The 14,290-nt window shown below is 46.0% G+C and overlaps 1 protein-coding gene across 1 annotated transcript in view; it reads right to left on the reverse strand.

The window, feature by feature from the left end:
• INO80 (INO80 complex ATPase subunit) overlaps positions 1-14,290 on the reverse strand; it is a 626,594-nt gene that overhangs the window by 387,832 nt on the left and 224,472 nt on the right. Inside the window, exon 14 of the mRNA XM_069208609.1 lies at positions 729-824. Coding sequence (XP_069064710.1) covers positions 729-824 — 96 coding nt within the window. The remainder of the gene's footprint in view (positions 1-728; positions 825-14,290) is intronic.

The following is a 14,290-nucleotide window of genomic DNA, read 5'->3' on the forward strand; positions in this document are numbered from 1 at the left end:
ATATAGACTGATACAGGCAGAACAACATCAAGACCACATGTGAGCTCAAGATATAGTTTTCTGGGCCTGCAAGGAATCAGTGTAGGCGAAGCAAAGAAATTATTTTGTGCAGAAAAAGAGTAGGATTGACTCTGAGCAGAGAAGTAGTACTGCACATCAGATCTGGACATCAATCTTAAAAAGATTTGACTGAGCTGATTACTGCGCATTCAAATTTCATTTCAATTACTGCTTTAGCAATAGTGCAAACTAGTTCCAAGGAACAGCAGAGTGGTTTACTAAAAGAACATTTTCATTTTATCTGAAGTATCATGACAATGAGAAAGTAAATGTAAAAGATCAAGGAAGGAATTCACCAGGGTGAGTTGGGGAGGGCAGCTGTGACTACGTAGTTGGGACAGCATACTGCTTGTGTGGATTTTTACATTCACAAATATTTATAGACATTACACATATGTAAATCACAGATCTTTATGATTTAGGCACAGGGTGATAAACTGATATGCACAGAATCTCTGAAATTATAAGATGAAGCTGTGACTACAACCGAGTTCCTCAGTAACAAAAGTCTACAATTTGAACACTGCTCACATGACACTTTCTATGTGCAATAGCCTACTAAGCTATCTTTCCAGCATTAAAAATGACATGATTAAAAATGAAACAAGTTTTTTGAAACATCAAGAAATTATTTTTAATAGATACAGTTTCTTTGACACATCTCTTACCTTAAACCTTGGAACAAATCTGGTAAATTCCTGATGCCAGTTGTTCAGTGTGGATGCTGGTGAAATGATTAGGAAAGGCCCCCAAATGTTGTCTCTCTGGAAGAGGGCAAATTTAAAATGTGAATATGTTGAGGGATACAAGTAGTTTTTATTTTGTTGTGGTGAATAATAATTACTAACTTGCAAAATTGGTCGGTTATGGCTTAATTCATTACTCTAAAGAGTTCTAACTAGACTCTGTAGTCATTGCATTGAACCTCAGAATACACCTTTCATTCAGACTTCAAACCATTATGTGGGAATAGCCCATGTCGCAATCTCCCACTTTACCTATTATGGAAGTTGGGTCTGTCGTATTAGACTCTATGACCCATATCATACTGCAAACCTAGTGCTAACAGTATGTTACTTGCTTGTTTAAAGCATGACTCTGTTATAGATTAATATGCTTTCCACAGTCTTAACTACAGTAACACTGAACTCTTGAGTTGAAGAGAAGGACTATTCACAAGAAGAGAGACTTCAATGCTGCACAGCTTCACTGGACGTAGTAAGACCTCAAAGTCCACATGGATACACACAAACACAGAAAAGGTACAGAAGAAAATGTAACTTATCTCCTGTATGGTCCTTTTCTGGTGGATACTCTATCTAACATCAGAATCCTCACCTTTAGAATAGTCCCCAGAAGCCAGACTGGATCCAAAAACCTTTCATAGCAGTGCTCAAGCGCACTGCTAGGTGATGGCATGCAGCACTACATAGGCTTTGTTCTGTCTCTGCACTGATGGAGGGAAGCCGAATTTAAGCCCCACACATAAGTGCCAACATCAGTTACTTGTCTGACTCTCTCCCCACCTCAGACATGGAACACAACTTCCTTACTAAGAAGAGTCAAATTTCACACACAAATCAGACCTCAGAACCACTGTTCAAGCTCACCAATATTCCTGATAGCACATTAACAGTGCTGAAGTATCCCTCCACAAACCTCTCAAACAACTGAAGACATCTGGCCATATCTCTCAAATGCAGACAGATCTAAACTTACTCCTTCATCAGGACTACATCATCTATAGGATATGCTGTATTTTATACAAACTAGTAATGTACCTTTTCACCTGCCCAAAAAAAAGAATATCTCCAGGTGGCCAAGGCAAACATTTGGGTATCAGTGTGAAGATCTCTAATTTGGGACCTTTTTAGATGTTAATAGAGACCACTCCATAGAACAGGGAGGTGAGAGGGCAGTCAGGAATCAGTGGTTAGACTATACACCAGGAACTTGTACTTCTGAAGCATATGTTTAACTGCAGATTCCCCACCTTTAGAGTAGATCTCATAGCAGTATCTCCCCCAAGGAGGGCCTGAGGAGTGGGTTTGGACCAGAAAATGTTGCAAAACCAAACAGGTAAAATACTCTTCCATTTGGGCCTGGTTGCAAAGGCAGCAGTGGTCTGTGAACATGTGCACCGATGCTCACGTCACTGCTGGACTAAGGTCCAGGACAGGCACTCCGAGTGCCAATACAGTGGTGGCAGCCATGGCCCTGGTAAAATTGTCTTTCAGATCTTTCAGAGGATGTTTTTTGGCCAATGCACTGGTCTTTCCTTTTGTCACTGCAGGGAATCCCACAAACAAGCTGATTATCCAACCAATGGACCTTGGTCTGATCGATGTAAAAGCTTAAGGCTCTTTTGAGGTACAAATGATGGAGCCTCTCCTTGTTTGAGCGGTGAGGAGGGGAAAAGAACGGAGTAATGAATTGCTCAACATGGAAAAGATTCAAGCTAGCCAGGCTGATGAAGGGTGATACCCTGAAACCGGTCCCAGGATGCTTGTTTCTGGTTCAGGGAGGACCTGGCCTGGCAGTTCGGGCTGGACTGTTCCCATGGGGAACAGGGTCAAGACTGATTTGCATATAGCATATAGGTCCAAACTGGAATGGCTTGGCAAGCAAAAAAACTGATGGATTAAACCCAGATCTGTGACTGGGGGTGGATGTTTGATTTGCTCTGAATTCCGTCCATCTTCTGTTTTTGCACAACGTGGAAATAAGTCACAACTTTCAGCAAGAAAGCCAATTGAGTCCTCAGCCCAAGTCTGTGTAGAAAAAAGGTTGTGTAGAGTGGTGGTACAGAGAGAGTCTGGAATTCACTCATGCGACACGTTGGAGTGATCACAATTAGGAATACAGTCCTTAGAGTCAGAAGGCGCAACAAGCAGCTATGCCTAAGTTCAAATGGAGCACACACAAGTAATGGCAAGACCAAGTGAGGGTCCAGCTGTGGCATAAAAAAATGGTTTGGGAAGGAATATGCGAGTTAAACCTTTAATAAACTGCATCACAACAGGTGATTCAAACAAGGACGGTTGGTCTGGCAAACAGAAAAAGGCAAAAAGGGCCGACAAATGACCTTTAACAGTCCCTATTGTAAACCCTTGTTGAGTCAAAGACAAATCAAACAATAAAACCTCTGACAGTGTAGCTTGCAACAGGTTTGTTCTCAGGCTCCAAACCACGCCACAAATGTGTCCTAGTGCCTGGCGTAAATTGATTTTATAGACGAGTGCCAACCGTAGACAGATTACAACCACAGCCTCAAGTAGCAGATTGAACTGTCACTTCTCAATCTCCACAAATGGAGATGAAGATTTCAGAGGTTCAGGGGCAGAACCCTGCCCTGATCCTGCACCAGAGGAGCCTACAGGATTGGCACTTGATCGAGCAGGGCAGATGCTTATGCTCAACAGTTCTGAGTAACACTCTCCTGTCCCAATCCAGAGGCATTAAGATGACCAGTGCCCTGTTGCTCCTGATCTTCTTCAGAAGCCAGTGCTGGAGAGGAAAAGGAAGGAAGGCATGCAGGATTTCCATGCTCCACTCCAGCAAGAATGCATCTCCTAGCAAGTTTTCACAGGAACTCCAACATGCAGAAGTCTGACTCTGCACGTTCTCGCTAAAAGGTCTAGCCAGTCCCCTTTCCACGTATGCAGACGTTCTTGGCACACTGACCCTCTAGGCAGAGATTATTACCACTAGGAAAGCTGTTTGGATGGCAAGATGTCTGAGTGGGCAGTGGTAGAGTGGCTCAAAGTGAGCATGTATTAAAAAAGCAAGAACCAGTTTTAGGTCCCACTGAGCCATAATAAAAGGCGCTGTTGCAAACATTTGTTGGAGGTCTTTTAAGAACCTATATACAATAGGGGATTTGAAAAGGGATGGCTGATCTGGCAACTGCAGAAATGTACCATTTACTGTGTCCAGCGCAGAGCCCTGCTGGGCTCAGGATAGAATACATAAGAGAACCTGAGAAAGAGGATAGTGAGTCAACATGGTTAATACACACCCTACCACTAACTTATTCCAACAGCAAGTGTATATCATCCTGGTGGAGGGGCGCCTAGCTGCTGGATAATACTGCAGACTTTGACACTAGAGGAGAAAAGCATCTCCGAGTGACAGCAGCTATAGAAACTTTAATGTGTAAAACATCTGGTGCTGGTAAAGCTGAAAGGGAGCACGACAAACTGAAAGTAATCCTGTCCCATTGTGAACGTCTGTGGGCAGAAAGGACAGGGATGTGGATATAGGCGTCCTGCAAATCCAAGGTTACCATCCGGTCTCCCGGATCTAAGGCAGACAGGATTTGAGCATGAGCACCTTCAATTTCTCCTTTTTCAGGAAGAGGTTTAGAAGGCGTAGGTCTAGGATAGAGCAGAGGCTTTCATCCTTTTTGGGCAACAAACAGTAGCAGGAACAGTAACCATGCCCTACTTCTGATGTGGGCACCCTCTCTATAGCTCCCTTGGCCAAGAGAGCTAACATTTCCTGTCAGAGCAAGGAGAGGTGGTCATCCGTCAAAATGTCATAAGTGGGTGGCATGAGAGGAGGGGAGGACATGAAGGGGATGGAGTAGCCCCTTTGGATGAGGTCCAAAAATCAATGGTCAAGATGTTACTGACCTCCAGTGATGCAGGTGACAGAATATACTGGGCCCCACTGGATGCCAATGATAGCTGGAGGACAAACTAAAGGGGTTTGGAAGCTGCCAGGGAGGGTGTTGGACAGGCCAGACTTCTGGCTGCCTGTACCACGTGGTCTGTGAGAACTGCGTCTTTGGCCGCGAAATGATTGCAAACTTTACTGGCTGTGGTGGTTGGGAAAGTAGAGATCCGTTTGGAGGCCCCTTTTATGGGCATGAAATGGCAGAAGACAGAGTAGGAATGGTGAGGAGCCATAGATAGACCTGCAGCTCCTTTAAGTGCTCCAACACTGAGTCCACTTTCTTACCGAACAAAAGGGCACCATCAAAGGGCATGTCCACAAGTGAAGCTTGGACATTCCCTGAGAAACCAGTGGGCCAGGTGCGGTGCCTAAGTCTCACTGGTGAGAAAATTGCTGTGCCCAGTGTATCCGGAATATCCAGCTCACATTTCATGACAAACATTGCTGAGTCTCTTCCATCGGCAATTGCCTGAGACAGTATGGCTTGGGCCTCTTCAGCAACTATGGCCAGCACCTTCGCAAATGAGTCCCAGACCGTGTGGGAGTATCAGCCCAGGAGGCATGTGGTGTTCATCGACCACAATGCCAGGTTGGCAGGACAGAACATCCTCTTCCCGAAGGTATCCAGCCTTTTGGATTGCTCATCCTGTGGGATGATAGGGAATGCACTAGGGTTCATTTTGGACATCGAGGCTTGGACCACCAAGCTCTCCAGCTTGGGGTGCTGTATGAGTAAACTGTACAAAAGCCCCTGTGCAGGGCTCGGACCAGGGCCTATAAAGGACGACTGTAAGGGCTTTATTAAATGGGAGTGATAGTTCTGTGGGGAGAACTACTAGCTAAAGCACCTCCATTAAGACATTTGTCTTGACTGTCACTGAGGACAGCATAAAGTTCAGGACCTCAGCCACCCTCCCGACCACCATTGTAAATAAGGAATGGTTTCTTACTTGTAACTCCAGTTCTCTCGTAGGGGTATTTCCATGTATAGTCATAAGCACTGAATAGTTCCGCGCGCCTGCGGGGACCCCGGAGCACTGGTGTGAAGTATATTCTTAAGTGCAAATATCAACCCTTTGAAAAAAGGTTTGTCAAAAAACACTTAAGAATAACACTGTGCAGCCTATGTGAACAGCTACACAGGCCAAATTGTTTAAAAGAAAAAATCAATATTAGTGTAAATTCAAGTTCAAACACCTATTTATTTTATAAATGTAATAACAAGTACATTCTCATACTTTATTTACACCTCTGATGAGAATAAAAACAATGCAGGGCAGTGTAGCCCACAGGCTGCCATTATACAGAATGTAAATACGTAGAGCTGTGCCTTTAAGAAAATAAAGTCTTCCTGTATCCCATCATGCACAGCAAAAGGCAGTTGGCTCAGTTCTTTTTGAAGGCTTTTAACCTGGAACAACCTTTGTTGGACTACCAACATCAACAATATTTATGGCAACCTTTTCTATGTGAACTCCACCGGGGAGGAGGGAGGGTTGCTTATGACTATCATGGAAATACCCCTACGAGAGAACTGGAGTTACAGGTAAGAAACCATTCCTTCTCTCGTAGGGGATTTCCATGTATAGTCATAAGCACTGAATAGACTAGCAAGCCCATCCCCATAACCGCGGTGGAGTAGACAGAAAAAATACTGCCAAAACACAAAAGTTATGCAAATAAGTTCTTAAGCAAGGCCTGTCCAACCTGCGCATCTGCCCTAGCGTCTGTATCAAGGCAGTAATGCTGAGTAAAGGTATGGACCGACTTCAAAGTGGCAGCCTTGCATATTTCTGCCAAAGGGATATTTCTCATCAAGGCTGTAGTAGCTGCCTTCCCTCTAGTAGAGTGGGCTTTTGGCCTACCACCGAGGGACTTGTTCGCTAACTGATAACAGAACATTATACATGAAACAATCCACCTAGATAATGATTGCTTAGAGGTGCCCAACCCTGTTCTAACTGGGCCATAGTTAACAAAAAGCTGTTGTGATTTACGTAAGCATTTTGTTCTGTCCAAGTAAAATTTCAGAACCCTCTTAACATCCAGAGAGTGCAGAGTTCTCTCAGCAGGAGTAGCTGGATTTTGAAAAAAGGTTGGTAATGAAATGGTTTGGTTCACATGAAAATCGGAGACGACTTTCGGTAAAAATTTTGGATGAGTCCTCATTACCACTTTCGCAGAATGAAAAACCGTGTAGGGTTCTTGAGCGCAAAGGGCCTGGATTTCGCTGACCCTACGTGCTGAAGTGATTGCCACCAGAAAAACAGTTTTCCATGTGAGATGCTGAAGTGATGCCTTATGTATTGGCTCGAATGGAGGAAGCATCAGCCGCGATAGGACAACATTCAGTTCCCATGGAGGAGATGGTCTTCTAATGGGAGGAAAAACCTTTTTTAAACCCTCCAGGAAGTCCTTAATAACTGGGATTCGAAAAAATGAAGTTTGTGAGGGGCTCTTTCTGTATGCTGTTAGAGCCGCCAAATGTACCTTTATTGATGACAATTGTAAGCCCGATTTTGCCAAATTTAGCAAGTATGGCAGAATAGACTACTCTCCGCAGGATATCGGGTCGATGTTGTTGTCTAAACACCACACGCAGAATCTCTTCCACTTGCTTGCATAAGTGGATCGTGTGGAAGGGCGCTTTGCTTGTTTCAGGATTTCCATACAATCCTGAGGTAAGTTCAAGTGTCCATATTGCACTAGCTCAGGAGCCATGCTGCCAAACTCAATGATGAGAGGTTGGGATGGGATATCTGCCCTCTGAACTTCGTGAGCAGGTCCGGACGATACGGGAGCCTGATGTGTGGTTTGAGTGACCGGTGAAGGAGGTCTGGGAACCACCATTGGCGTGGCCATTCCGGAGCAATCAGGATCATTTTGGTCCGAGCATTGGATAACTTCTGGAGGACCGCCGGAATCAGGGGAAGCGGTGGAAAGGCGTAAAGAAATGCTCCTGACCAGCTTATCCACAGGGCATTCCCCAGTGTCCCTGGATGGTAATATCTGGAGGCGAAGTTTTGGCATTTTTTGTTTTCTGGGGTTTGCGAATAGGTCTATAGAGGGGGTACCCCATAGTTCGAAAATGGAATGAACGTCGTCGTCGTGTAGAACCCACTCGTGGTTCTCGTCCATTACGCGGCTGAGAGCATCCGCTTGAACATTCTGGATGCCAGGTAGGTGTGTTTGCTACTATCGACATGTTCCTGGCTAGAAGCCAATGCCAGATTATCTGAGCCTCTCTGGATAAAATCCTGGACCTGGTGCCTCCTTGTTTGTTTACGTAGTACATAGTGGCCACGTTGTCCGTCTGGAGAAGGAGAGTTTCCGCTCTCAGAGAGGGAAGGAAAGCTTTGAGCGCAAGGTGTACTGCGCGAAGCTCCAGCAGGTTGATATGATAGAGCCTCTCTTTCTGTGACCACTTGCCTTGGACTCGAAGATGTCCCATGTGCGCTCCCCATCCGAGCAGTGACGCATCTGTTACGATGGTTTGAGCTGGAGGCTGATGTTGGAAGGGAATCCCCACCAAGAGATTGTCGGGCAGACACCACCACTTGAGGGACTGTAGGGCGTGGGGAGAAAGGAGGACTTTGCTCTCCCATTCGTTCATTAGTTGACTCCATTGATCCTCCAGGTTTTCTTGTAATGGTCTCATATGGAGGCGAGCATTGGGAACGAGATGGATACAAGACGCCATCGAGCCCAGTAGAGAAGCTATTACTCTTGCAGTGGTCTGTGGAGTCTCTTGCAGTTGCTTGCACTTGTGGAGAATCGATAATCGTCGTTCCTCCGAAGGAAACACCTTTCCTAGATTGGTATCTATAATGGCCCCTAAGTAATGCAACCTCTGAACAGGTGTTGCTGTGGATTTCAGGAGATTTACTTGAGACCGAGCTTCTGTAACAGCTGTAGAGTCCATTTGAAATGTTGTTGTGCCTCTAGATAACTGGAGGCCTTTATGAGCCAATCGTCTAGATAGGGGTAGACAAATATTTGATGTTTCCTCAAGTGGGCGGCTACCACAGCCATGCATTTGGAAAAAGTTCTTGGCGCTGATTTGAGGCCGAAGGGCAGAACCGCAAATTGGTAATGACGTTTTCCGACGGTGAACCTTAGGAATTTTCGATGTTTCTTGGTCACCGGAATATGAAAGTAAGCGTCGCAAAGGTCTATTGCACAGAGCCAGTCGCCCTGACGAAGATGTGGGTAAATTTGGTGCAAGGATAGCATCCTGAATTTCTCTTTGCGAATCCACTTGTTTGCTGTCCTTAGATCTAAAATGGGACGAAACTCTTGCTTGTCTTTTTTGGGCACAAGGAAATACCTCGAATAAATCCCCTTCCCTTGCTGGCTGATCGGGACGGGTTCTATGGCTCTTTTTTGTAATAGAATGGTGACTTCTAACTGAAGAGCATCGAGGTGTCGGCTGGTTGTTTTGGGTGGAACAGATGGTGGAGGACTGGTGAATCTGAGAACGTAACCATGTCTCACAATATTCAGTACCCAGGCGTCTGTTGTGATGCGTAGCCACTCGTCCAGATGATTTGAGATACTTCCCCCTACCGGAGTGGATAACGGAGGAGGGAGAAGCGAAGATTCAGGGCTTAGACGCGGGAGCCTGTCGAGTTGTCTGAGTTTGAGGTGTTGAACGACCCCTTGTCGACCTTCGTTGTGTGGAGAAGCCCCTATGATGCTGCTGCTGTTGCTGTTGCTGTTGCTGAGGGCGTGAAGACATCCAATGTGGAGTCTGATACCTGTGGGTGAACAGTCTCCGTTGATATGGGCGGAATACCTTTCGATGTTCTTTCGGTCGTTCCATGCCTACTGCTTTCAGGGTATCCAGCTCAGACTTCATTCTTGCCATCTCGTCATCGGCATGAGAGCCGAACAAAGTGGAGCCTGAGAAAGGTAAATTTTGTATTCTCTGCTGTGCTTCAGGTTTAAGCGATGTAAGCCGCAGCCATGCATGTCTCCTGAGCGCTATTCCGTGAGCATAGTTATGTGCGGATAGAATCGAAGAATCCGCCGCAGCACTTATAACTTGGTTAGAAACCATAGCTCCCTCGCCCACGACCTCCAGGAAATCTTCCCTTTTGTCTTTAGGAAGATGCTCCGCAAACTGCAGTACAGAGTCCCAGAGGGCTCGATCATATCTCCCTAATAAAGCAGTGGCACTGGCTGCTTTCATGGTGATGGATGCAGTAGAGCACACTTTTCTTCCTGCAGCATCGATCTTTCTGCTCTCTTTATCTGGAGGTGAAGAGGAAGACGGTGACGTAGAATGCAATTTCTTTGCTGCCACTATAACCACCGAGTCCGGTACTGGGTCCGACCTCAAGAATAGAGGATCTTGTTCTGGTGGACGGTATTTTTTAATAAGTCTGGAAGGAGCAGACTTTGTTGCAGCCGGTGTAAGAAAAATTTCCATTGCCGGCTTAATAAGACCTGGAACCAGTGGAAGCAAAGGTCTTGAAGATGTCCTGTGATGCAAGGTCTCAAAGATTACTGACGTCGATGGAGCCGGCACCGCCAGCGGGAAATTCAGTTTGGTTGCCCCTCGCACTAAGACCTCCTGGAATGTATTCACATCATCTATGGGGGACACTCTCGGGGACGGTGAGTCCGATAGGGTTGGAGAGTAGTCCCGTGTAGACGAAGAAGAATGTCTGTGATGTGAATGCTGAGATCTCTGTCGTGATTCATGACGATGGTGCCGAGAGGAAGATGAATGTCTAGAAGAATGTCCAGAACGCCTTACAGATCGCGTTGGAGTCCTCGGAACAGACTCTGAAGGAGGAGCCGGAAGAGGAGCCGTAGGTGTTACCGGTGTCTGCGGCAACGGCGACTGCTGAGGCGAGAGCTGTGGAGACGCTGGAAGCAGGATAAGTGAGGCCGAGGATTCCGACGTTGTATAAACCCTTCTAGGCCTCTTTGATTGTCGTCTCGACGTCGACACACTCCTCGACGTCGAAACGCGGCGACGGCGAGTGCCTCTGGATGTCGATTCCCCTCGCCGTGGAGAACCTCCCGACGACGACCCTGAACGTCGTTGTGGTGACGGCGAACGTCTCCGACGGCGAGTACTCTCTCTCAACGTCGATCGCCCTCGCCGTGTCGACGGCGAGCCTGACTTGGATCTCCTCGATGTGGAACGTCCTCGCCGCGTCGACGGCGACCCAGATTCTTTCGACGTCGGGTGTCCACGCCGTGTCGGCGGCGAAACGGTTGTCGACGGCGAACAATGCCTTTTCCTCGCCGGCGAACCACTCCTCGACGGCGAACATGTTGGCGCCGTTCCCTGTCTCGACGTCGACGCCCTCGACGTCGTCGGAGACCTGTGCCGTTTTTCAGCAGGTCTGGTAGGAGTTATAGAGGAAACAGGTTGAGCCCTGGTAGAAGACTGACCTTCTCCTCGCTCTGTGGTGGAATGGCCACTTTTTCTCCTTCTTCTGGAGAAGGTTTTACAGATGTCACACGACTCCGGTTTGTGGTTGGATGGAAGACAAATTATGCAGACCCTATGTGGATCTGTTTTAGCCTTTTTTCTGCCACAAGAAGGACATTTGTCAAAAAGTGAAGGCATTTCTAAACTAGAAAAACCTCAAAATTCTGTCAGAATTTAACAGAAAAAAGTAGGAAATGATCACTCAATGTTAAAAACGTCGAGTGAAAATTGAAATTCAAAAGATTTTAAATGCATTTCTGTCACAAAATACTTTGTGAGGTAGAGCTCAATGCTTCAGGGTCCTGTCAGAAGGAGCCGGAAAAAAGAACTGAGGCAACTGCCTTTTGCTGTGCATGATGGGATACAGGAAGACTTTATTTTCTTAAAGGCACAGCTCTATTTACATTCTGTATAATGGCAGCCTATGGGCTACACTGCCCTGCATTGTTTTTATTCTCATCAGAGGTGTAAATAAAGTATGAGAATGTACTTGTTATTACATTTATAAAATAAATAGGTGTTTGAACTTGAATTTACACTAATATTGATTTTTTCTTTTAAACAATTTGGCCTGTGTAGCTGTTCACATAGGCTGCACAGTGTTATTCTTAAGTGTTTTTTGACAAACCTTTTTTCAAAGGGTTGATATTTGCACTTAAGAATATACTTCACACCAGTGCTCCGGGGTCCCCGCAGGCGCGCGGAACTATTCAGTGCTTATGACTATACATGGAAATCCCCTATGAGAGAAAGCACCCTCCGCCATAGCCATGGTAGAAGGAGAGACCAGGCAAATGTCTGGAGAGATTTCCAGGCCATTGGCATCCGCCAGATTCTCATACTAGGTGTCCTCAGGATCTTCTTTCTGGTAACTATAAGGGACTGCAGACCTCTCCCAATCATCAACCGATCCAGGCCTGTTGTAGAAATATGTCTCTCTGGTGTCTTCTCCCAGTGGGTGACGAAGCCAGCATAAGACAAAGCCAGCCCAGCTCTGTATCAGAGTAGGGAATGTTGATGAGGGCGGACCCACCACTGGGAGTCAACACTGGAACAGACACAGGTTGTTAGACTGGCGGCGCGGCTCCCAATCCATCTATGGATCCCTGGGGCCAGAATGGCACCAAGGGCGAACCTGCAGGAAGAAAACCAGTAGGAGCCCCTCCAGGACACGTGGGGCCTACGTGCATTCTAGAGGGATTCCAGAAGATGAGGGGCATGGCCTCATAAAAATCTTTTAGTTCAGCAGGGTCTTTTTGGTTCCACCACAGAGCTAGGTCTTAAATGCCGAAGACCCTCGACTTGTCCGAAGACATGTAAAATTAAGTTATGACCATGTTTCCACTGAAAAAGCATTTTTTTTTAAACTTGCTCATATTATTTTTGGTGCGGTTTGACAAATCTTTCCAAAATTTTGCAAAAAAAAGTGTTCCTGAGAATCTTGTTGTACATGGGAAGTTTCAAGGTGATCCATCAAATGGGGGCAGAAAATAAAAGGTTAGGGAGGGGCAAAACAAAGTTTGTTTTCCATTATAATTCCCATAGGGATTTTAGACACAACTATAGCACGAATCACAGGACGGAATTACACCAAATTTGCCAAGAAGGCAGCTCTTTATATTTGGTGTAAATCCGTTCAGTAGTTTTTGGGATATTAAAGGAAAAAAAAAAAATCTAGATATCTAGAGGCACGAAGGATTTGCGGATAATGAGCTCGTGCAGGGAAATGCAGAGCTGTAACTGGCTGCTAACACTTTAACCAGGAAGTGTTGGCAGCCATCTTGAGACTCGGCTTCAGGTGAGTAGGGTATACACTGATTCCGTAGCTCTGGTGTTGGGGTGCCAATAAAAAAAAAAAAATGCTGCAAATTCACGACGAATTAGTAGAAATAAATGTAAAATGAAAAAAAATAAGCACTGCCTCCGGCGCTTGTTCTGCCAAAGCCCTGGGTGGGCCAGGTCCCATGGACATGTAAATGTTAAGGAGGGAGGAGCGCACAGGCCCCTTTCCTGGACTTATTTATGCCCTGGGGACCTCCACCTCCCAGAGGCTCATACTTAATTATGTGTGGAAGGCCCGCTCGGCATAAGCCGAGCTGCAGGAGATGGAGAGTTGCGGTGACTGCGGGGGTTCTGAGTCTCCACTTGCAGTCTATTTGAACACAGGGTGCCCTGGAGGGCACCCAGAAGAGATGGCTGGGCCCCTGGGTATGGGATGCCTGGGTCCAAAATCAGCTAGGGGGGGGGGGGGGGGCTGAGCGCCCTTCTCCCCGCAATAAGTAAAATGTTTAAGCCGGGCCCCTGGGGATGGGGTCCACGGGGCCGAAATCAGCTGGAAGAGGAGGTGGGAACACATGACCCCTCTCATTTAATGAAAGCCGGGACCCAGGGAGGGGGGGCCGCGTACCACCCCCCCACTTCCCTCCATGGAATTATAGTCGGAATGGAGTCCCCATTGCCGAAATTGGCCCGGGGGAAGTTGTGTGCCACCTCCCAGTCCCCCACAATGCACTTTTAACCAACAAGGTAGCACTTACTAGCTAACCAGTAGAAATTGCTCCAATTGGATATACATTTTGTGTGAACTGTGGACTCTTGTTGGATGAACGAGCAGGCGAACTTCCGTTCTGGCCATACTGCTCATTTCACAGAAATTAAACCTAAACAGGATGCACTTACAAATATGAATGCAGCAGGTCACCAGTTTAAGCTCCACTTCTGGAAAGGACAAATGATCCTAGCTCCTGGGCTTGGAGAAGGCATAGCTTAGTAAGTGTGCTTATTCAGCAATTCCATATTCAAAAACAATCGCCCTCACCATGCAGTACTAATTACCCCAGATATTGCAGCACTCATGACAACTTTTATTACATCAATAAAAATATCAGTAAAACATTAGAAGTCAAATTATTGGAAAAAAACTGTGCATGATGGGGGCGGGAGTTATAGTTACCTTAGGCCGTGAGTTTTAGTTACTTGCAATAACTAACTGTTGAATTTCAAAGGTTTTATAAGAGAGATAACATCTCTGTAACCTTTGTTTTTTTCAGTGTGTATATATATATATATATATATATATATATATATATATATATATATTGAAAA

Source organism: Pleurodeles waltl, chromosome 9 (genome assembly GCF_031143425.1).
Source record: "Pleurodeles waltl isolate 20211129_DDA chromosome 9, aPleWal1.hap1.20221129, whole genome shotgun sequence".
NCBI lineage: Eukaryota > Metazoa > Chordata > Amphibia > Caudata > Salamandridae > Pleurodeles > Pleurodeles waltl.